Source organism: Panthera onca, chromosome D3 (assembly GCF_046562875.1).
Source record: "Panthera onca isolate mPanOnc1 chromosome D3, mPanOnc1 haplotype 2, whole genome shotgun sequence".
Classification (NCBI taxonomy): domain Eukaryota; kingdom Metazoa; phylum Chordata; class Mammalia; order Carnivora; family Felidae; genus Panthera; species Panthera onca.
Window position 1 is genome coordinate 42,914,645 of NC_138350.1, and position 24,415 is coordinate 42,939,059.

At 37.3% G+C, this 24,415-nt stretch overlaps 1 protein-coding gene across 1 annotated transcript in view; it reads left to right on the forward strand.

Moving 5' to 3' along the window:
• The window catches only part of THOC1 (THO complex subunit 1), a 59,922-nt gene that overhangs the window by 33,762 nt on the left and 1,745 nt on the right, over nt 1-24,415 (forward strand). The window contains exons 12-19 of the mRNA XM_078435385.2: nt 13,507-13,607; nt 15,031-15,097; nt 15,296-15,346; nt 15,438-15,508; nt 16,355-16,450; nt 17,021-17,086; nt 21,268-21,351; nt 24,056-24,203. Of these exons, the coding sequence (XP_078291511.1) occupies nt 13,507-13,607; nt 15,031-15,097; nt 15,296-15,346; nt 15,438-15,508; nt 16,355-16,450; nt 17,021-17,086; nt 21,268-21,351; nt 24,056-24,203 (684 nt within the window). The remainder of the gene's footprint in view (nt 1-13,506; nt 13,608-15,030; nt 15,098-15,295; nt 15,347-15,437; nt 15,509-16,354; nt 16,451-17,020; nt 17,087-21,267; nt 21,352-24,055; nt 24,204-24,415) is intronic.

The window sequence follows — 24,415 nt, forward strand, 5'->3', positions numbered from 1 at the left end:
TCTTCTGTTAAGTTTCTCAGGATCCACATAAGAGTGAAAACATATGGTATCTGTCTTTCTCTGTATGGCTTATTTCACTTAGCATAACACTCTCCAGTTCCATCCACATTGCTGCTAAAGGCCATATTTCATTCTTTCTCATTGCCAAGTAGTATTCCATTGTATATATAAACCAGAACTTCTTTATCCATTCATCAGTTGATGGACATTTAGGCTCTTTCCATAATTTGGCTATTGTTGAAAGTGCTGCTATAAACATTGGGGTACAAGTGCCCCTATACATCAGCACTCATGTATCCCTTGGGTAAATTCCTAGCAGTGCTATTGCTGGGTCATAGGGTAGATCTATTTTTAATTTGTTGAAGAACCTCCACACTGTTTTCCAGAGTGGCTGTACCAGTTTGCATTCCCACCAACCGTGCAAGAGGGTTCCCATTTCTCCACATCCTCTCCAGCATCTATAGTCTCCTGATTTGTTCATTTTAGCCACTCTGACTGGTGTGAGGTGGTATCTCAGTGTGGTTTTGATTTGTATTTCCCTGATGAGGAGTGACGTTGAGCATCTTTTCATGTGCCTGTTGTCCATCTGGATGTCTTCTTTAGAAACGTGTCTGTTCATGTCTTCCCATTTCTTCACTGGATTATTTGTTTTTCGGGTGTGGAGTTTGGTGAGTTCTTCATAGATTTTGGATACTAGCCCTTTGTCCGATATGTCATTTGCAAATGTCTTTTCCCATTCCGTCGGTTGCCTTTTAGTTTTGTTGATTGTTTCCTTTGCAGTGCAGAAGCTTTTTATCTTGATGACGCGCCAATAGTTCATTTTTGCTTTTAATTCCCTTGCCTTTGGAGATGTGTCAAGTAAGAAATTACTGAGGCTGAGGTCAGAGAGGTTTTTAAAAAAATTTTAATGTGGAATTTAAACTAGATGACAATATGGGAAAGGAAAACATGTTTAATGACTGATGTAGGCATATACTTCAGTCAGGAGTGCTTGAGCTTGCAGGGTTAAGCTCTGGAATTCCATTACTTAATACCATGAGGGAGGTAAAAACAGCTTTGAGAAGCTTCAAACTTTATGATATGGAACAGAGAGAAAAGGCGCACAGAGAATTGCAGCAAAGAGAATGTGAAGCATGTAATGTTTACTATCTTCAGTTCTCTTTGCGGCCTCTTAGGCAACAATTTTTTCCTAAATTTAGATCTATATGACAACCCTTCTTATACATTCTTCATATTTTTACGGTGTATACCCAGTGTTTACTGCTCAGTATCCAGGTGAAAATAGTTGTAGTGCATTACCTGTAGCGTCAAAAGTATGCACCATTTTATAAGCTTTACTGTTCCACTGAAAGACTTTCACATCTCTCTAATACCTTACACAATGTTTTAAATCCATTTGATATAGTCCCACATCTGATGGGAGTGTTATCACCCAGAAGCATTACATTTTGTTTACATGAATGTGGTCATACTTTTCCCTAGGGAGGGAGATTTAGGATACAGTGCATAGAAAGAATGATACAGCCTTTATAGTTACAGACAGGCCAATCATATAGTAACCAGAGATAGGCACAGGTTCTACAAATAGGTGTCTTTGTAAGTTCCTTCTTTCTTAAAGAGGGATATTTCCCCTAGAAACAAAGTTGCATTGTAATTTTTAAAGGCCACTTTTTTGTGCTGCCTATGGTATGATTGTAAACACGAAGTTCTAATAATACAGTTTCCTTGTTAGCATGGTAAAATAATCCAGGGATAGTCACTAAATGTAGTGCTGAGGACATCTGGGTTTTTTGGTTTTGTTTTTTTAAGTTTATTTATTTTGAGAGAGAAAGGGAAAGAGAGAGAATCCCAAGCAGGCTCTGCATTATCAGCACAGAGCCCGACGCAGGGCTTGTACTCATAAACCGTGTGAGATCATGGCCTGAGCCGAAATCAAGAGTTGGACATTTGATCAATTGAGCCACCCAGGCGCCACTGTTTTGGTTTTTTTAGTAGAGAAGACACACAGCTGTGATAAGAATGGTTTGACAGACTTGATTTGGGCTTTGAAATAATCAAACACAAAGCTATCGAGCACATCAGTGTTGGGCCTGAGGTGGCCAGTGAGGAAGTTACAGAAATTTTATTGGCCTACCATTAATATTTCATGAAGAAAGAGACCAAATTACAGATCTCACCATCATATAAGCTATAGACATTGTGTCTGGGCACTTCAGTTGAATTATGTTACTTTGGGTTACTTTATTTTTCAGAATTATTTGGATATTTTCCTATCTGTGCTGTGGGCAGTGAAGACATTGATAAGTCTTAAGGACTTTACAAATTTTGCAATTTGTTTGAAGTGTTTTGCTGACATTTTAGAAAATTTAGAGCATGCTCATTACTTTTTATTGTTTGTAGAATCCCGTGTGTGTGTGAGGCAAGCTGTGGTTATGCAAGTAAGGTAAGAAGGTCTATTCTTTGGTGCTGCCAAGTGGCCATCTAGGAAAGGCTAAAGCCAGTCAGGGTACAAAAGGTATCCTGCCAGTGTAGGCCATGGACATGGAGCCTGGTTCTGAAGGACAAAGTCTGAAAGAGTTGGTAGAGGAGACTGGCTAATTGGTAAGATAAAGAGAACAGCAAAGATAGGATGAGAAATGACCTAACCTTGCTATTTCATTAGCCAGAGTAATAGAAATAATCATTTCAATTATTAATAAATTAATTATTAATAATTAATAACATTAGAATGTTAGCTCCTCCAGAAATGACCGTCTCATCTCATTTTATGGCACTACATAGTCACGAAAACATAAAGTCAGTATATTCATAAATGTAAACAGTTCTTTGAAAAGAAAATGTGCTTTAATGAGGGCAGTGATTACTACCACCTGGACAGAACATACAGCAGGCAAAGCACATTTTACTACCCTTGAGAATGGAGTGCATACTCAGAGGCTTAATTTTGTGTCTCTGAGTTAATCAGGTTCCCTCCTCTAAGTGTTTTTAAACTTTATACTTTAATATATATGTTTTAATATATCAAACAGTATGTTTAATGACAGTATTAAAGTTTTGAAACTCTGATTTTAAAGTATGTTTAAAAGCCCCTATTGAGGGGTGCCTGGGTGGCTCAGTTGGTTAAGCATCCAACTCTTGATTTCGGCTCAGGTCATGATCTCACAGTTTGTGAGATCGAGCCTGAGTTGGGCAGCTTGCTTTGGATTCTCTCTCTCCATCTCTCTCTGCCCCTCCCCTACTTGTTCTCTCTTTCTCTCCCTCTCTCTCTCTCTCTTTCTCTCCCCCCTCCCTCCCCTACTTGTTTTCTCTCTCTCTCCCTCTCTCTCTCCCTCTCTCTCTCCCTCCCTCCCTCCCTCCCTCCCTTCCTTCCCCTCCCTCCCTTCCTTCCCCTCCCTCTGTCTCTCAAATAAACTTAAAAAAAAATTTTTTTTTTTATGTACACATTGAGGGGCGCCTGGGTGGTTCAGTCAGTTAAGCATTTGACTTTGGCTAAGGCTATGATCTCATGGTTCCTGAGTTCGAGCCCCGCGTGTGCTAACAGCTCAGAGCCGGGAGCCTGCTTCAGATTCTGTGTCTCCCTCACTCTCTGCCCCTCCCCTACTCACACTCTTACAAAAAATAAATAAACATTAAAAATAAAGAAATAAATAAACATTTTAAAAAACCCCATCCTTTAAAAAAAAAAAGTACACATTGATTTCACCATCTTAATCGGAGTATTCTGAAGGATATATATATATATATATATATATAGTTTCTTAAGGAAACTACAGATTATTGAAACTTTATCAGGTAACCTAAGAGTATTCAGTAAAGTCACCTAATTTGCAGTATTGTCTGAGGTTTATGAAAACCAGTATATAAACACTAGCTGTTTAATCACAACTCGATTTAATTGTTCACCAGTGTTCGTTTAAATAATCCTAAATCTTTGTAGCGGTAACAGCATAACCTGTATTGTTCAGGAGGTTCCATTTAATTTAGGCTTTTGGAGGCAGAAAAAAAGTCTTGCATTTACTAAAATAAATAGTTTGTATCGGGGCGCCTGGGTGGCTCAGTCAGTTGAGCATCCGACTTCGGCTCAGGTCATGATCTCGCAGTCCGTGGGTTCAAGCCCCGCCTCGGGATCTGTGCTGACAGCTTGGAGCCTGGAGCCTGTTTCGGATTCTGTGTCTTCTTCTGTCTCTGACCCTTCCCCATTCATGCTCTGTCTCTCTCTGTCTCAAAAATAAATAAACGTTAAAAAAAAAAAATTAAAAATAAATAAAATAAATAGTTTGTGTTTTACATTAGATATATTAAAGGAAAAGAGATCAAAATGTAAGTTTTCATATTTTACTAAGGGGTATTAAGTCCTCTAAATCTCCTTGAAAGTATTAGTACAGAAGGGTTTCTTCAAATCTTTTAATTTATGACCATACCTTTAAGTTACCTTTGTTGACAATAAAGCAAAAGGGCTGACAGATAACATCTCCTGCTTTGCTGGAGACATACTTTTCTTTATCCTGTAACTCAGCAAGGACACTGAAATCCTTAAACTACAATGAAATTTTTCACTTTTTTACTTTTTTTTTGAAAGAAAGTTTTTAAAAAATTATTAGTAAATACAAGTACTATTTAAGTTTGTAATTTAGTTTTTATGCAATAGTTTATATGTTCTTTTTCTTCTCAGAAACCAAATGTTTTATAATTCAGTTGAATATAATATATGGACCTATTCCAGGTAGAAAAGTATTACAATTTAGTCTGCTAAACCCTAATTTAAATCTAATTTTGTGAAAATTAAGTTTAAATCATGGCATTCTTTTTAAAATAATGACTGTGGAACCTGTGTTTTCTCCCAGTCTGGGGAGAAAAATGAATATATTCAAAGCATGTGGAGTTTTGGCTTGATTTCTTTCTTGTCTAAGGAGGGTTTTTAACAGCTCTCCCAGAATTATATAAGAACTTAGTGATGCTTTTAAACAATTTAAGAAAGAACTGTAGTACACTTGAGAAATTTTATACTTTTCTAGAAATCCCTAAAGACACACAGTTGACCAGAGTATATTCATATACTCATTTCTTTTTTTGAGTAATCTGCAACTCCTACATTAGAAAGACTGCTGCCTGATTTTCTACTCCTTGACCCACAATTCGGTGGGCTTTCACAGAAAAAAAAGAAAATGAGCCTAATAGTTAATAGAAGAAATTACTCAATTATTAATAATGAAAATTATAGATTATTTTTATCAAGTTATTAGGCAAACTAGAGATTATACAGGACACTTTTATTCCAAGGAAAGGAGATATTTTAATTACTCAGATAAAGCCTGCTTCACTAAAGGCCCAAGAGTAAACCATAGATTCATATTTACACAAATGCTCTCAGTTTCCAGTGCATTCAATTGTCATTGGTAAATTTGTTTTCCAGGGAACAGCAGTTTCCTTTTAAAGAGTTTTGCATTTTAGAATTGTACCCTCCTAGTTCACTTGCAGTACATAGCTAAGCTTTGTAATTCCAGTGGGTTGCATTAAGAAGGAAGGAAAATAGACCTAAGAAGCTTAAAACTTGGAAAAGAGCACAAGAGAAATTTAAGAAATGGAATGTGCAACGTTATAATTTGCATCCACAGAGGATATATGCCTAGAACAAAACTATTCAAAAAAGTTGAAATATTAGGATGGAAATAGACATACCAAGCAGATATCAACAACAAAAAGCAGCTACATAAGTACCAAATACAATAGAATTTAAGGCACAAAGCTTAAGTAGGGTAAAAATCACTAATGAGCCATCCTATGTGCTCAAAATCTATTAAGAAAAAACTTGTAAAAGTATGAGAAGTTGGCAGATGAACAGTTATAATGGAGTATTTTTAACTGCCTTCATCAAAACCTGATGGGTTGAACAGACTAAAGATTAGTAAGCAAATCCATAATAAATTGGATTTACTGCTAGATCAAGCAGACCAGTATTAATAAGTATATATGGTAGATTTGAACAATAAAAGTAATAAGCTTCATGTAGTGTATATGGAAACCTGTACACAACAAATAGAAGTAGTATATTATTTTTCAATACATATGCAACATTCGCAAAATTTGTGTACTAGGTCATAAAGGAAATCTTAGCAAATTTGAAAGATTCCATATCATGCAGAGCATATTCTCTGGCCACTGTACAATTAAATTAGAACTATAAAAAGTATGGTTTATGGGGTACCTGGGTGGCTCAGTTGGTTGAGTGTCCGACTTCAGCTCAGGTCATGATTTCGCTGTTGGTGAGTTCAAGCCCCACATCGGGCTCTGTGCTGATAGCTCAGAGCCTGGAGCCTGCTTCAGATTCTGTGTCTCCCTCTCTCTCTCTGCTCCTCCCTGACTTGTGCTCTGTCTCTCTCTCTCTCAAAAATAAATAAACATTAAAAAAAATTTTTTGTCTTAAAAAGAGGTAAATATATAGAAACATGAAAAGCTTTCCCTAGAAGTTAAAGAGGAAATCAAAATGGAAACTCTAAATTTGTTGTAAAGGTATTATATAGCAAAATGTATTGTATGTCAAATGTGTGGGTTACAAATAAAGTAAGAGGTAAAGAGAAAATTACAGCTTTAAATACAGTAATAAAAAATTTAAGAATGAGAAATTGAGAATTCCTTTCAAGAAGCTAGGTACAGAATCTCAAAGTAGAAGTAAATAATGCACAAATTACTGAGGTGGAAAAAAATATATAGAACACATCAGTAAAAGCAAAACCTGTTTTTTTGAAAACAAAAATTTTGTAGGAACAATTTTTATAAAATTTTATAGAGCAGGCCTGACCAAGGAAAAAAGTGAAAAGGTAGCAGTAAACCATTTTAATAAAATAAATAATAAAAATGGGCATAATTGAAAATGACAGATATTTAAAATATGTAAGAGAATATATTTTTAATTTCTGCTAATACCTTTTTAAATCTAATTCTGCAGAAAAATTTAATTACCAAATAGATTCACAAAGAAATAATAAACCTAAATAAATAAAATATAGTAGTCAAAATGATACCTTTTGAATGACATCAGGCTCAGATTTTTTTACTCACATATTATCAGCACTTCAAGGAATAGATGATTCTTATTGTAAATGAAATTTTTCAGAAATTATAAAAGGAAGAAAAGCAACAGGTCCTTAATATGAGATTGATTTAACTTTTAAGTAAAATCCCAATAATGACAGAACATGGGGGGGAAAAAGTGTATATATCAATACAGTAGAGGTGAAGAAAAAAAATTTTAATAGGATTTATCCTAGGAATGTAAGTATGGTTCAACATCGGGAAGATTAATGTAATACCAAATTAAGCCTAAAGGTTTAAATATTTTAAAACTATATGATCATCTCAGATGCCAAGAAAATTCTTACAGTAAAATCTAACATCCAGTACAAAAACAAACCAGAAGGGAATTTTCCTAACTTGAGGGAATTAATAAAAACCCTATGGCAAGTATCATACATAATGATCAAACTTCCAAAAATATTCCCAGTAAATTCAAGAAAAAGGCACAGATGTCTGCTAACCATATTTCTGTTCAACACAATAGTAGTGGCGGACCTAGCCATTTCATTAAGAAAAAAGAAATAAGAGTTATAATTACTGAAGAGAAAAGACTGAACTGACTCTATTTGAAGGCAGTAGAATAGTCTACAGAGAAAATCCAGGAGAACCAGCAAACTATTAGGAGAATTAAGAAGGCTTCAGCAAGGCTACAAGAGACACATCAGTGGTATTTTACTCTCTAAGCAACTACAAAATGTTAGTCAAAATAGCAATGAAAACTAATACCTAGAAGAAATTTTCATGGAGAAAATTATAAAAATGGAGAGGTACAACTATGTTTATAGATAGGGAAACCCAGTGCCATTTCTCCCCCAAGTGTATCCATAAATGCATTGTGTTTTGAATCAAAACCAAATGTGTTTTTTGAGGAAACTTGAAAAGTTGATATTAAAGTTCTTCTGAAAAGCCAAGAGTACTAAGAAAAATTGGAAGAAATTGGAAACAATTGCCCTATCAGATATTAAGACCTGTAATGCTCTAGTAATTGAAACAGTAAAGCAATTATTAGTACAGGTATAAAGAAGAAAAAAAAAAACTAGAAAAATAGAAAGCACCAACTGAAGTTTGAGATACAAAAGTTACATTACAGATTAGTGAGGAAAAGATGGATTATTCCTTTTTTTTATTTTTATTTATTTATTTTTTTTTTGAGAGAGAGAGGGCTGAGGGGAGGGACAGAGAGGGAGACAGAATCCCAAGCAGGCTCCATGCTGCTAGCACAGAGCCCCACATGGAGCTCGAACTCACAAACTGTGAGATCATGGCCTGACCTGAAACCAAGAATTGGATGCTTAACCGACTAAGCCACCCAGGCACCCCAAGATGGATTATTCTTAATAAATGTTGCTTGGACAGCTCACTCATATGGAAAAAAATACAATTCAATTCATACCTTATTACATGCACAAAGCTGAATTCCAGCTTAATTAAAAGTCTAAAGGAGAGGGGCACCTGGGTGACTCAGTTAAGCGTCCGACTTCGGCTCAGGTCATGATCTCACGGTGCGTGGATTCGAGCCCCGCGTCGGGCTCTGTGCTGACAGCTTGGAACCTGGAGCCTGCTTCAGATTCTGTGTCTTCCTCTCTTTGCCACTCCCCCACCCCTCCCCTCCCTCTCTCTCTTCCTCCCTCCCTCCCTCCCTCTCTCTCTCTCTCTCAAAAATAAACATTAAAAAAATTCTTAAGTCTAAATGAGAAAAGCAAAACTGAAACATTTAAATATATATATAAAATGTGTACATTTGGAGCAGGGAAAGATTTCTCAAGTCACAGCACCAGTCATGAGGGAAAATACCAATATAGTTAATATGAAAACATAAAAGTTTGAATAGTAAAAGATACCATAGAGGGGCGCCTGGATGGCTCAGTTGGTTGAGTGTCCCACTTCAGCTCAGTTCATGATCTCACGGTCTGTGAGTTCGAGCCTCGCGTTGGGCTCTGTGCTGATGGCTCAGAGCCTGGGGCCTGCTTCGGATTCTGTGTCTCCCTCTCTCTCTGCCCCTCCCCTGTTCATGCTCTTTCTCTCTCTGTCAAAAATAAATAAACATTAAAAAAAAATTTTTTTTAAAAAGATACCATAGAAAAAACCATACCAAAGTGAAAAAACAGCCACAAACTGGAAGATACTCATCACCTGTATAACTGAAGAAGATTAATATTTTGAACATTCTATCAATAAAAAGACAAGCCAGGGGGCGCCTGGGTGGCTTGGTCGGTTGAGCGTCCGACTTCGGCTCAGGTCATGATCTCACGGTCCGTGAGTTCGAGCCCCGCATCGGGCTCTGTGCTGACAGCTCAGAGCCTGGAGCCTGTTTCAAATTCTGTGTCTCCCTCTCTCTCTGCTTCTCCCCTGTTCATGCTCTGTCTCTCTCTGTCTCAAAAATAAATAAACGTCAAAAAAAAAAAAAATAAATAAATAAATAAAAATAAATAAAAAGACAAGCCAGTGGAAAGCTGGAAAGATGGTATGTGCAGGTAGATTGCAGATACAGAAACCTAAATCACTGATAAGCTTATAAAAGATGCTAACCATCTCTAATAGCCAAAGGAATTAAAATGATGAGGCAGTCGTTTCACACCAAATTGACAAAAGCAGAAAAGCCTCACAACAAATGGTATTTGCAAAGGTGTGGGAAAGGACGCTTTCATACACGCTGGTTGAAGTATAAATTGATTCAACCACTTTGCAGAGCAATTTTATAACTAGCAAAATTAAAACTTCTGTTCCTAGATGTGGCCCCTAGAGAATCACACACATGCACAAGGAAATAATTAAGAAGACTCATTGTTTGTAAATTATGTGTTTGTAGGTGGAAGTGGAAACAATCTAAATGTTCATAAGCAGGAGGCTGGTAAATTACGGTAAATTTATGCAGTAGAGTTCCACAAAGCACTGAAAGTGGGTTAACTGGAGCAGAGATTGGCAAATCTAGCTTGCCACTTGTTTTTATAAATCAGTTTTATTGCCTCACACCCATGCTATAACATTCACCTGTTGTCTATGGCTGCTTTTGTACTGCCCCAGCAGAAAGTCGTAGTTGTGATGAAGACTGTATCATCCACAAAGCCTAAAATAATTTACTAATTGGCCCTTAACTGAAATTTGCCAACCCCCGAATTATGTTACATGTATTAAGTTGTATAAATTTCAGTTATAATGTCGTGTGAAAATAGTTTATTGCAGAATAATATGTATAGAGTTTGAAAACATGCAAAATACCTCAATACGTTATTTATAGATGACTACTTATGTAGCAATAATGTGAAATCTGCATTAGAATCATAAACACCAAATACATGGTAGTGCTTACCATAGAAGAGGAAGGGGAGAGGGGAGCAGAAGAGGGAGGTTACAGAGGAGGGCTTAACAGTTTCGATAATATCTATTTCTTTAACAAATGTGGAACAGGTAAAAATGTTAGGATTTGACATGTCACTGGATAGAGGGACATGAATGTTATATTACCTAACTGTACCTTTTTGACATTTAAAATTTTTCATAATTTAAAAATTAGATAATTTGATATCAGCTAATGTGTTAATGATGACAAATTAAGATTTTAATGAGAATGCTCTTAATTTTTTTTCTAGCACAGATTTTTAAAGTACTTTGTATAAATGATAGAAATGGGATATTTCATACTTCAGTTTAATTTTACCAGGAATATTATTTACATGTACAGTTTATTGACAGAAAGGCACATAAAGATAAATAAGAATAGCATGATCCTTTTTGGGTTTAGAATAATAATCAGGAAGGCTGAAAGGCCTGAGCTGAGATGTGCAGTAAAAGCTAAGGATGATAAAAGACCCTTTGTTCAAGAAACAAAACAAAGAAATATTTGACCCATTGCGTGATGTAAATGGTGTAATTTTCTAAATAACCAAAGAAAAGTAGAACTAGAAAATATACATTAAGGAAGAAATAATGCACTTGAGCGTGTCAGTTTTAGTCTCAGTTCTGTCACTAGCTGTGTGATCTTTCAGAGCTTATAGTTTCCATAAGCATAGTGTGAAGCAGTTAGCTTGACTGATCATACTGGTCCCTTCCCACCTCCGATTCAATGTCTTGTTGACTCCTGTTTTCAGTCCACTATTTCCATCAAAAACTATATTCTAGCATAAAAAATAAATGTGGGAGGGGTGCCTGGATGGCTTAGTAGGTTAAGTGTCCGACTTCGGTTCAGGTCATGACCTCACAGTTTCGTGAGTTCAAGCCCTGTGTCAGGGGAGCCTGTCATGTGGAGCCTGCTTCACATTCTTGTCTCCCTCTCTGTCTCTGCCCCTCCCCTGCTCACGCTGTCTTTGTCTCTCTCTAAATTAAAATAAGATAAAATAAAATAAAATAAAAATTAAAAAAGAAACGTGGGAGACCAAAAGCCCAAGATAGATGAAGAGTTTGTACACAACACTAGCCATTTCAGTTCATCTCTCCAAGCCAGGAGGCTTGTTTGTATTCCCGACTGGCTGAACTACTTAAGGTCTTCAAACAGACGAGTCTTTTACTGGACTTAGAGTCTTGGTACCTCCTGTTTTCTTTCTTGTCACATACTCTCCAACTCAAGATTTGCTCCTATAGTTTATAGTTGTGCTTTTTCCAGGCAGTCTTCCTCGAGTTGCTTAGGCAAATAGATGGAGGGTGGAACCTCTCACTGGAGAAAAGCGGGTTTCATGGGCAAAATAAGTGTGTTTTACTTTGGACATGAAATCTGATCAAGTGTCAGTTGAACATTCAAGTAGATATGTAGTAGCTTTGTAAGTATACAGATTTGGAGTTTAGCAACAGGGTCTAGGATGAGAGTATAGATTTGGTATATGGTATAGTTACCAGCTGTATGTAGTAATTAAAGGAAAATACAGACTGGAGAGAGAAGAAAACATTATGCAGCATCATGCAGAATCCTGAAGAAAATCAGCATTTAAGGGGCGGGGGAGTCCGGGAGAGGAAGAAGCTTGAAGAGTAGCCAGTGAAATTGGAGAAAAACTAGAGAAGTGTGACCTTGTGGAAGCCAAGCATATCAAGTAGGATGAGGACTCTGAAAAAAATGTTCATTGTGGGCGGGTGGGGGGACACAGTTCATTGGATTTAACAAGTAAGTCATTGGTCATCTTGGCAAAAACAGTAAATTGGTAAACAGAAAGCCACAGATTGTGCAGGTTGAGGGGTGAATTGGAAACAGTTCTTTCAAGAAGTTTGGCTGTTAGGGAATATGAGGGGAGGCTGAGGATCTCTTTGAGAGAAGTTACTTAATGGTAATAGAAAGGAGCTTGGAAAGAAGAAAGGGTTGAAGAAAGGGGGGTTAACTGATGGGACTCAGTTAACTTAGGGAGATTGGAACTTCCAAATGGAAGGATTACCTTTAGCAATGAAGATGTCGAGACAGAAGAAAAAAGGTGAAAACAAGGATGTGGGTGAAGCTTCCAATTTATTGAAATATTTTCATTGAAGGCGGAGGTAGTTGATGTACTGAGAGTGGAAGGGTAGTTAAGTAATGCTTGTAATATGTTGAAAGGGTTTGCAGTAATTGCTGTGGAGAAGAGGAAAGAATTACAGCCTTGGAGAATAAAGAAAGATCACTGATTAGAGACCAGAATTTTAAGTTAGAGGCAGTAGCATAGGGGGATACCATCTGCAGAGCTGTGTGGTTTGTATTTTCTTTCAAGTAGCTCCGTCTGCAACCTTCATGGGAAGCCTTCGTGTTGATAGAGGGAAGGTGAGTAACTTGGTTCGATCTGGTGTTGCTGTTTTGCCCAGTAGATGTGACAGAAGTATGGCACAAAGGTGTTGAGGAAGTTGGCAAGAAAATGGTTGAAGAGAGAAACCAGAAAGTCAGGACCAGGACTCAGCCAGCTATAGCCGCAGGCTAAATCTGACCCACTGCTTGTTTTATTTTATATTTTAATATGTTTACATAAGTACCTACATAATATAATATGCCTCTTGGCTCACATAGCCTAAAATATTTAGCATCTAAAGAAGGTTTGCTGACCCCTTATCTTAACCAAAATAGGATTACTATAAAAACAGAATGGGACTAACAGGCAGAAAATAGATGATTCAAAGGACTTAAGGTCTCAGGTCCTGGGACAACTGAGTGAGAGACTGGAAGAATCAGAGGCTATGGTGAGAGGACTGTGAATTGAGGGTTTCAGAGCTGGGTTATATTTCTGGTTTGCTGTATCTTGACTTCAGAACCACAGATGTAACAGTGCTATCTACCGAAATAAATATCTCATGGCATAAAATAGTTTAAAAATCTGAAGCCTTTGCTCTTCTGTCCTAGGGCTTGTGCAGTAATGCCTCATATTCAGTGAGCCCTCAGTAAATATTTTTTTAATTAAAATCTTTCATTTTTGTAGTAGAATAACCTGTACCTTTAGGCAAAACTTGAATTTAATGTGTTTTGTGTTGTGTGTTTTGTTTTTCAACTAGTTGATGGATTTACAACTGAGTGACAGTAACTTTCGCCGACACATCCTGTTGCAATACCTCATTTTATTCCAGTATCTCAAGGGGCAAGTCAAATTCAAAAGGTGAGTTAATGTGAGTAGTAAATGATTTCCAAATAGTCCTTTCTAAAAGAGGACTTACTGATGTATTTTTCCTATGTGTCAGACTCATTTATAAGGGTCACATCCCTGAAACCTTCCTTTTGCGGCAACACTAGATAATCAGACACTTTTGTTAGAGATACGAGATGTTAGGATATTTGTTTTAGAGAAAGGTATTGACTGGATCTGCTATCAGTGTAAGTCTCTCCTGATGAGCGCCAGGGCTTCCTAGGGGTCCCCCAGTTGTGTGGGTGCAGGTCTCTCTGTTCCAGACATCCACTGTTCCCCTTTCACCTCACTCAGACCTTCTCCAAGCCTGATTTGCAGAGTAAATCCATAATACTTCTCTCACAAGACGTGGAGCTGTCTTAAGCCTTTAGAACTCAAAAGAATAAAGTAAATCTTTGAAGCACAGAGGAGTTCCAGTTTCTTTGGAGTTTCAGAAAACCTGATCAGTTCCTCTAGTTCCTGAGTACCTCCACCTGCAGCACAGACCACTTCCTCTTGTCCTATCCATAACTCAAGTAGAGTTCATCATTACTCAATGGCACTTTTAAGCTGCAAAGCAGTGTTGTATTTATTAGTTGTGTGAAGACCTGCTGGCTTTGAATCCCGCTTTCATCAATCACTATGTGCAGTTCAGCCCTTTCAGGCTTTTGGTTTTAATATAACAAATAGCAAGTACTCAAAAACGTTATTTTTTTTATCCTGCTATTGTTGAGTTTTAATATAGTTTGGTGGAAAGATCAAGGACTTTGGAGCCAGACCTAGGTTTGAATTCAAGCTTTGTTGTCTTGGGCAAATCACTGAGCCTTTATGGCCTCTGTTGAATACACACACATCCTCATTCTAGAATTAAATGAATAATGTGTGTAAAGTGCTCAGATCCTGGCACAGTAGTCTTACCACTATTTACTGGCTGGCAGTAAAGCACCTAGTGCATAGTGAGAGCCTAATTAATGGCACCCATTAACACTTTGGGTCTGCCTTCACCCTTCTCTAGGGGTGGGGTTTTTTTTTATTCATTGTGTTTTGATTGCCTTTTAAAGAAATGTAGCATGCTTTATCTGGATGTGCACCATGTAGAAGAATATGTTAATATTGTCTCAGAGGTTTTCATTCCACATTAAATTTATTTTAGGAAACCTTCGTTGCTCTGTTCATAGTTAATCAGATTGAGTGTTCTCCTTTATACACCTTCATGTCTTCAATTCTGATCATCTTAAGTGAAGTGCAAGAATTTTCTCTTATAATCCTATTCATATCTTGGTAACTTCTGACACTGTTTACAATCTGGTTAACTTAATCTGTTCTAGGCCTTGGGTTTTTACAAGATAGTATATAAGCCTTAAAATTGAATACACATTGCTGTAACTTAGTGTGCTTTTATTGCTTTGTTTCCTAGTTCAAACTATGTTTTAACTGATGAGCAATCACTGTGGATTGAAGATACTACAAAATCAGTTTATCAAGTAAGTTCAACATGCAACAAACCCATGATTGAACAAAATGGAAATTTAGAATTTTCTTTGTTTCAGCCCCAAATAGGAAAATAAGGATAAAGTTAAGCTCAGGTACAAGATCACAAACACTTCTTGGTTCCCTGCCTACAAACCACACCCATGATGCAGAAAGTTGTTGAAAGCTTAGTATATTCTTTCTAATCACAGCTACTATCTGAAAACCCCCCCGATGGAGAAAGATTTTCAAAGATGGTAGAGGTATGTATTTTATATTTACATAGCCTTCGTAGCACCAAATAGAATTTCAAAGGTCTTCATTATATAAATATAATTTCTTTGTTTTTCCCAGCATATATTAAACACTGAAGAAAACTGGAACTCGTGGAAAAATGAAGGCTGCCCAAGTTTTGTGAAAGAAAGGTAAATATATACGCATCTCAAGCAATATGAGAAAGGTATTTCAAAATACCATTTGACATTATTTCACATTATGGATAGATGTATATGTGTATTGCATATTAAAAAGTGTAAGTAGAACTGTATAAGAATACAACCATTTTGGGGCATCTGAGTAGTTCAGTCACTTAAGGGTCCAACTTTGGTTCAGGTCATAATCTCACGGCTCATGAGTTTGGGCCCCACATCAGGCTCTGTGCTAACAGCTCAGAACCTGGAGCTTGCTTTGGATTCTGTGTCTCCCTCTCGTTCTTTCCCTCCCCTGATCATGCTCCGTCTCTGTCTCTCTCTCTCAAATACATATTTATTGAAATAAATAAATGAATTAACAAGAATATAATCATTTTGATTTATTTCTTTTTTTAATTTATTTTTATTTTGAGGGAGAGAGAGCGTGAGCAGGCAGGGGAGGGGCAGGGAGGGAGAGAGAGAATCCCAGCTGTGTCAGCACAGAGCTCAACATGAACCCAGAAACCATGAGATCATGACCCGAGCTGAAATCTAGAGTCAGATGCTTAACCAACTGAGCCTTGCAGTTACCCCTGATTTACTTCTAGTTGAATTTTTCACCTTAGATTTCTTGTCATTAAGTTCCCAGAACAAATTATTATTATTTTTAAAATGCTATATGTATCCACTCCTTGCAATTTGTTCCCTGGTGTGGGATTTTTGTCTTCTAATGATTGTTTTATAATAATATGAAGCTTTGATGTTTTTATGGGAAGAAAACAAGAACTGGATTTTCTTTTACATTAAACACTTTGATGTGTGCTATCCATTTGTAAGTCCAGTGTGTTTTGTTCACCACAGAACATCAGACACCAAGCCAACAAGAGTAGCTCGCAAGAGAACGGCACCAGAGGACTTCCTAGGGAAAGGACCCAACAAAAAGATTCTAATGGGAAAGTAGGTTAACCTTAATACCATCTCCTATGTGGGATGGTATTAGTTTTTTTATATTTTGAAGATGTTACTGTAAGCACTCTCCAGTTTTTGTGTTTTTCAAGTTTTTTGTGTTTGGTGCATACATAGATGACTAAAGCAGACCACACACTGTCAATCTCGATGGCCCATTACATGGACTCATGCAGATAGATAAGCTTCCATTTTGTTTCTTGCTCCCAAAATCCATGGCTCTAGGCTATGCCATTTTTTTTTTTCCATGTCGTAGACAGTACAGTCGCTGTTAGAATGATCCAGCTCATTTCCAGCTGCTGTAAGGTACCACGATCCTTCAGTTTCTGTTACTTTCCGGTTAATTATTCATTGCTTTATACTCTACTTGAATATTTTTAGAAAAAACAAACGACTGTAATCATTAAATATATGCTTATATAGAAAATTTGCTAAATAGCAAAATTTAACGAAGAAATTAAAACTCATTCTGTCACCACCTAAAAATTCACTGTTTAAGTATTTTTACAATTTTAAGGCATATGAGGATGATGTCCATAAAAAAATGTATTTGTTTTGTAGTGAGGAGTTAACAAGGCTTTGGAATCTCTGTCCTGATAACATGGAAGCTTGCAAATCAGAGACAAGGCAAGTTTAAAATGTTTCACATGAAGTATTGCTTTTCTCACATGTCAAGTGAATGAAATGAATTTATTGTGTTGACTTTGGCACAGCAGAGTATGGTTTCCCATCATGAAACACCTAGAAGCACTGGCAGAATAATTTTAGAAATCACAAGGAAATACAAATTCATAAAAGAAGAGGGAACTGAAAACCGAAGTATGAGCTAATATGGTTGCTTCTAGCTGAGAAGTTTGCAAATGATTTCCACTTTGGGGAGCCAGGGAACTTGGGTTGTAAGAGCTACAGAACGACAGAAGGTAAGGCCTTAGGCCTGCACACATTTGCAACTGAGTTTCCCTTGAATAAATTTCAGGCCTTTGAAGCACTGCACTGAACGTAAAAGAACAGATTAAGGAAGAAGGATTTGCTCACTGGCACAGGAACAAGCTTGTCCATTTCTACCTGGGGTGTGGGTGAAAAGGAAAAAGTACTCCCTGAGAAATTATAACAAGTCTAGTGTCATGCAGTCCTACAATTTAAATTTATCCTACCTGCAGTTCAAAGGAACCCCCAAGTTAAGGGTGAATTAAAATGTCTCAGTCTGATGATAAAAATCTTTCTGGAGGTCACACCTTCAACCTAAGCCATACAAGGATCCTCCAGATAAAGTCTGATAAGATAACCATCCACACTTAAAACATTCAAGAAAACAACCTACCATGAGAAAGAATCAGCAGATAGAACAACAGAACTTAGACAACCACTTCAGGTAATAAAACCATCAGGTAAATACAGCTTAAAATAAGTATATTTAAGATAGCTAAAGACATAAAAGAAGGAAATAAAAATTTTAAAAAGGAATATGACACTCTGAAAAAGGACCAAGCAAATTTGAAAAAACAAATAATCTAGCAATAGACACAGGTGGAAATAAGAATTAATGATTAAGAAATCACCCAGAACAGTAAAAGGGATCAAGAGTTAGAAAATACGAGAATAAGAATCAACCACAGAATGAGGAAATAGAGAATGAGAAAGAGACCATAATCAAGATAATGACTGAGGATTTTTCAGAACTGAGAACAGGCATAAATTCTTAGGTTCAAGTACAAGTCTTAAGTAGGATAAACAAAATAAATCCATATTTCTACATATTGTTGTAAAATCTCCCAAGAGAAAAACCAGACTACCTGCAAAAAAACAAAATTAGACTGACAGCTGACTTTAAGAACAAAAGAAACCAGAATGAGTGTTAAGAGAAGGTGTCAACCCAGAATTCTGTAACAAGTTACAGTAGATCAATCAGGAAGGAGTGACTGAGAAGTAAAGTTACTTTCAGATTAAAACAATATATTATCAACAGTCCTTACTAAAAAAGCTGTCAAGGAAATGGAACCCAGAAACACTGAGTAAATTACAAGAAGGATTGCTATTCAAAGACATTGGTAAACATGAATAAAACTCATCAAGAATTCACTGTATAAAACAGTAGTAATTACTATTTGGGGATTATTTTAAAAGGTAGAACTAACATTTGATAAAAGTAACAGGGAGTGATCAGAAGAATTAAAGAATGTTACAGATGAAGGTAGATAGTAAGTAGACTTCAAGTAAAACATGCTTGTTAAGTATGTAAAACAAATAGAATGTGTAACTTTGAAATGAGTTGAGGATACAAGGAAATATAGAAGATTCAAGCAATCAAATAAAAATAGGCAAGGAGGAAAAGCCACATAAGAAACAAGTAACGGAAAGCATAAAATTGTACAGTTAAAAGAAATTCACATATAACAATAAATGGAAATGGACTATTAGTCAGTATATATTTTTTAAGTTTATTATTTTGAGAGAGAGAAACAGCAAGTTGGCGGGGGGGGGGGCGGGGGGGGGCGGGGGGGGCGGGGGGGAGGGCGGTTGGTAGGGCAGAGAAAGAGGGAGAGAGAGAATCCCAAGCAGGTGGAGCCAGAACTGCGAGATCATGACCTAAGCCAAAGTTAGATGCTTAACCGAAAGAGCCATCCAGGCACCCCTAGAAGTTAGTATTCTATTTTTAAAGTCCATCTATATGTTGTTTATAAGAAACACCTTAAACATAAGGATATGGAAGGGTTGAAACTAAAAAATATATGTATGATGTATGACAAATGACAGTTATATGGATATCAGATAGAGTTTTAAAGGCAGAAAGCATTATTAAAAATAACGACAATCACTGCATAAAGGTAAAAAATGCATCAGAAATACATAGATCTTCTAAACCTTGTTTCTAAAGAAATAAGTCTAAATAAGGATTAACCAGCTCACAATCTTGACACTTCTACAAAATGTTTTACTAGAATTTTGATACTAAATACTTTCAGTATTTAATAAGAAGGGTAAGAAAAACTTTGGATTTAACAAGACAGTTAGCAAGCTTAGTCTTACAGAAAACACAGATGCATTTAAATTATACGTGAATAACAAAATGTATTTTAAAAGCTTTCACAGGGGCGCCTGGGTGGCGCAGTCGGTTAAGCGTCCGACTTCAGCCAGGTCACGATCTCGCAGTCTGTGAGTTCGAGCCCCGCGTCAGGCTCTGGGCTGATGGCTCGGAGCCTGGAGCCTGTTTCCGATTCTGTGTCTCCCTCTCTCTCTGCCCCTCCCCTGTTCATGCTCTGTCTCTCTCTGTCCCAAAAATAAATAAAAAACGTTGAAAAAAAAAATTTAAAAAAAAAAAAATAAAAGCTTTCACATACTTTTTAATAACTCCAGAATCAAAGAATCATAACGTAAATTAGAAAACACAGAATTAAATGGTAGAAGTATTATAGATTTAAACTTTGGAGAAATAGAAAATAGAAATTTACGACCTTAAATGTTTATAGTTTTTTAAACATCTGAAATTTAACTCAGAGTTAACTGAAAATTAAGAATCCAGCAATGGGGGTGCCTGGGTGGCTCAGTCAGTTAAGTGTCCGACTTTGGCTCAGGTCTCAGTTTGCTCTCTGTCTCAGAAATAAACAAACATTAAAAAAAAATTTTTTTTTTAAGATGTGTTCTAATCAGACCCTTGAATCTTACTTGCTTGACTATCAAAATCTTACTTCTAAAAACAAATTCAGTGGGGCACCTGGGTGGCTCATTCAGTTGAGCATCTGATTTCGGCTCAAGTCATGATCTCACAAGTTTGTGAGTTCAAGACCCACATCGGGCTCTGTGCTGACACCTCAGAGCCTGGAGCCTGCTTCAGAATCTGTCTCTCTCTCTCTCTCTCTCTCTCTCAAAAATAAACATTAGAACAAAATTTTTAAATCAAAAAAACAAATTCAAGAAAGATGCCATTAAAAACCAACCATGCTATCATGGTAACTATCTAAAATAAGCTCAAAGTTAAACTCTTCAAATTTTAGTATGGTATGGTTATTAGTGTGGGTTTTATTAATTCTGGTTTAAGGAAAAAACATCCTTGGATATGGACATTTGGATGTGAAATTTTCCTCCTTGCTGGGGAAATTCAAATGTTATTAAACCCCAGGCTCCCCCTGTGACCAGTAACATTACAGTGTAGAGTCCAGTGACTGTGTTAGATGGAATACAGTATATGGTAACATTGCAATACCACACTGCCCCTCTTTATTATCCTCTTTGAGAAGTTTAGTTTTGAGTCATTTACCTTTTTTTTAAGTTTATCTTGAGAGTGTACACATGTGCGTGAGCAGGGGAGGAGCAGAGAGAATCGCAAGCAGGCTCTGTGCTCACAGAGCTCATTCCCATGAACTGCAAGATCACGACTTGAGCTGAACCTGAGAGGCAGACACTTAAACGACTGAGCCACTCAGGTGCCCAGAGTCCTTTACCTCCTTAAAAATATGAGTTCCTGGGGTGCCTATGTGGCCCAGTTGGTTAAGTGTCCAACTTCGGCTCAGGTCACGATCTCACGGTTTGTGGGTTTGCACCCAGCGTTGGGCTCTGTGCTGACAGCTCGGAGCCTGAGCCTGCTTCAGGTTCCATGTCTCCCTCTCTCCCTACCCCTCCCTCTCTCATGCTCTCTGTCTCTCTCTCCTTCAAAAATAAATATTAAAAAAAAAATTTTTTTAATCTGAGTTCCTAAGTAATATAACTAACACAAGTGTGGGTAACAGGAGAATCTTTCATTGCCATCATTTTATGATTATTTATTATTAAGAACACACATGATCCTCACTAGGTATTTTTATAACACCTAGGGAATACATGCCAACTTTGGAGGAATTCTTTGAAGAAGCCATTGAACAGGCAGACCCTGAAAACATGGTTGAAAATGAATACAAGTAAGTAATGTTCCTCATGAGCTAACTTTCCACAGTATTTTTTTAGGAATTGTATGTACACCAGAACACTAATTAAGAGAGATGGCTGGTAGGGCAGTACTTTTCCTCATAGGGGAGTTTACGTGCCAAGTTCACATTAGCACACATCCTGATTTCAATGACCATGCCCACTAACAAGCAAGACACAGAATCATACCTGTTTCAGAAAATAAGCACAATCCCTTTGGACCCCCCACCTCCCTTCAACCATCCTCTTTTCTTTGTTCCCCTTCAAATCAGAGTCTCCCAAGAGGCGTAGATAACCATTGCTTCATTTCCTCACCTCCCATTCCCTTGTCAGCTCACTGCTGCTGGGCTGTCTCCCTGTCCCTCCACTGAAATCACTCGTCGAGGTCACCGTGTCTTGTTTTGACCTCCCAGCAGCATTCACCAATGGTGTCTCCCTCCCTAGTGTGTTCTTCTCTGGACATCCAGCAAACTCCACTCCTGCCTGTTTTCCTTCCTGCCCCGCTGCATCTCACCTGGCTCCCCATCCTCTATCTAACTCACAAATTTTGGAGTAACTTCAGGACTCAGTCACAGCTCCATCACGTAAATCTAGGCAATACCACACAGCACTGTGGTTTTAAATCGGCACTTTGGTGTCATGATTTAAGGGCAAGGACCCTCGTGTCAGACTGTCTGGGTTCCAACCCCAAGACAGTGTCTCCTACTGGCTAGGCTGCTACAGCTACTATAGCACCCCTTTGCCTGTGTCCTCATTGTTAAATAGTAATAATACCCACTCTACAGGGTTATTCTGACGATTAAATAAAATGGTTCACTTTGAACCACACAGGTCATGTATTTAGCACACAGTAAATAGAGTGCTGTGGCTGACGTGACCTTATGACTAGTTAACGAGTTAGTTACTCTAATCTCTTAACTAGTGATGCTCCGGTCAGTTCTCCAGAAGAATTGTGATCTTTAAATTCCTGCTTAAAATTTTCCCATGACTGCATATTAAAATTAGGATGAAATCCAAATTCCTTACCTGGATCTAAAAGACTTCAGTCTGACTCCTTCCCCTCCAACCACATCTCCTCTTCCTCCTCACTCATTTTCTCTGTTCTAACCATACCAACCAGGGTTTTGTTCTTCACCTCAAAGGTTTTTCTATCTCAGGGCCTTTGCACTTGCTATTATGTTTGCTTGAAACTTCTCCCCCAGGTATTCCCATGGCTTGTGGTCTTACTTCATATCTCTTCTCAGATTACTGCCTCAGGGCAGTTTTCCCTGGCCCAGAAGCTCCCCCCCCCCCATCAGAAATTCTCACTTTTCTTGGTTTTCTCATCCTTACCACTGAGATTCTTACACCTCGTGTTTATCAGTAATAATGATGCATTCACATTTACTGTGTGTCAGGTACTCCCTAGGCACTTAACATATATACCTCTAAAGTAGAAACTGTTCTTCTCTCCGTTTTACAGTTAAAGAAAGTGAGGCAAAACGTGTATTGAATACATTGAATAATGTATTGAAGTTCTTATCTAGTAAATGACAGAGCCAGGAAAATCACTCTGGCCTCAGGGCCCTGCCCTTAACTGCAGCACTAGTGTCTTGAGGGCTCCGTGACCCTGAGTGCCGAGTTCAACAAGTACTTGTTGAATGAATGAATGTGATAGTTCTCCAAGAACCTTAAGAACCTGAATGGTATGTATGGATTTCTGGAGAATAAAGTTTGTATTTATGACTGGCAGGATTTTGAAAATGTGTAAAAGATTCAAACTGTTTAAATGGGAATGTGTCCGAGAAGTAGACTGGTTCCCTGTTCAGGCAGAGCCCTGTAGCATGGCATTAACTTAGCAAGACCATGGTATCGGAGTAGCTTTGCAAGTACCAGCACATGTTAAAAGTAGAAGCTCATTTGTAAGAGAGGACTAAAGAAATCAGCTTGCTACTCTTAAGAACTTGGGGAGGAACTGCCAAATGACTTGCAAAAACTCACAACCAGAATACATTTGTGTTCTAGATTCTTCTGCAGCTTGGCTGTTTCTGGAACATTATCTTTAGAATTTGAGGTTTCCATTTCTCACCTTACTGTGTACCACCCACTGCTGTGCTTCATAACAGTTCATGGATTCTCTTCTTGCATCATTGCTTATTGTGTTGGCTGTTCGAGGTTTCCCTTTTAGTTTTAGAGCCATTTTTCTTCACTGGGTTTGGTATTAAGCAAACTAAAATTTGAATGTTATATAAATGGAAAATAACATATTGGATTAAGTTTATGTGGTCAAAACTCAGCCATTGAATTTATAAAATATTCTGAAATTCACACCTGTAGGTGGCATTGACAGTATGGACATCAATTTACTGAACATAGTAAACCTTATTGTGAATTTTTTTTCCTAAATAGGTAGATGATTACGGTCCGGCACATAGAACATCTAGTTATTACTATACAAACTGACTTAATCTTAAGTAAAATGTGTATAAACTTTTCAAATGTGTTTGCTGCATATGAACCTGTCTCATCGGATTCTGCTGGTTTCTAGTATTACAAATGAACTGCATACTGAGAAGGTCTTTAGGAATAAGATCAAAATGAAAAGAATGGTGCCTTCAGCTATTTAGAGTATAGAATTTCACATGGTAAGTTATATTAATTAGAAGGCATATAGAAATAAAAAAACGTAAATTATAAGATGGACATCTCTTTTCATAGGGCTGTGAACAATTCAAATTATGGTTGGAGAGCCCTGAGACTACTAGCACGGAGAAGCCCTCACTTCTTCCAGCCAACCAACCAGCAGTTTAAAAGTTTGCCAGAATATCTTGAAAACATGGTAATAAAGCTAGCAAAGGAATTACCAGTAAGTAATACAGATGAATTTTTTCATATTCTTTAGGTGATGTTATCTAAAATGATTATCACGATTTGAGCAAAGAAGCTGAATATACAGCTTATCATGTGGAAAAAAATAATGATCTACAAACCCCCATGTTTTAGAATAAGGAAAAATAGGAGTATATATTTATAGGAAGAACATAAATTGATAAAGTATCCTAAATTACATGCTGTATA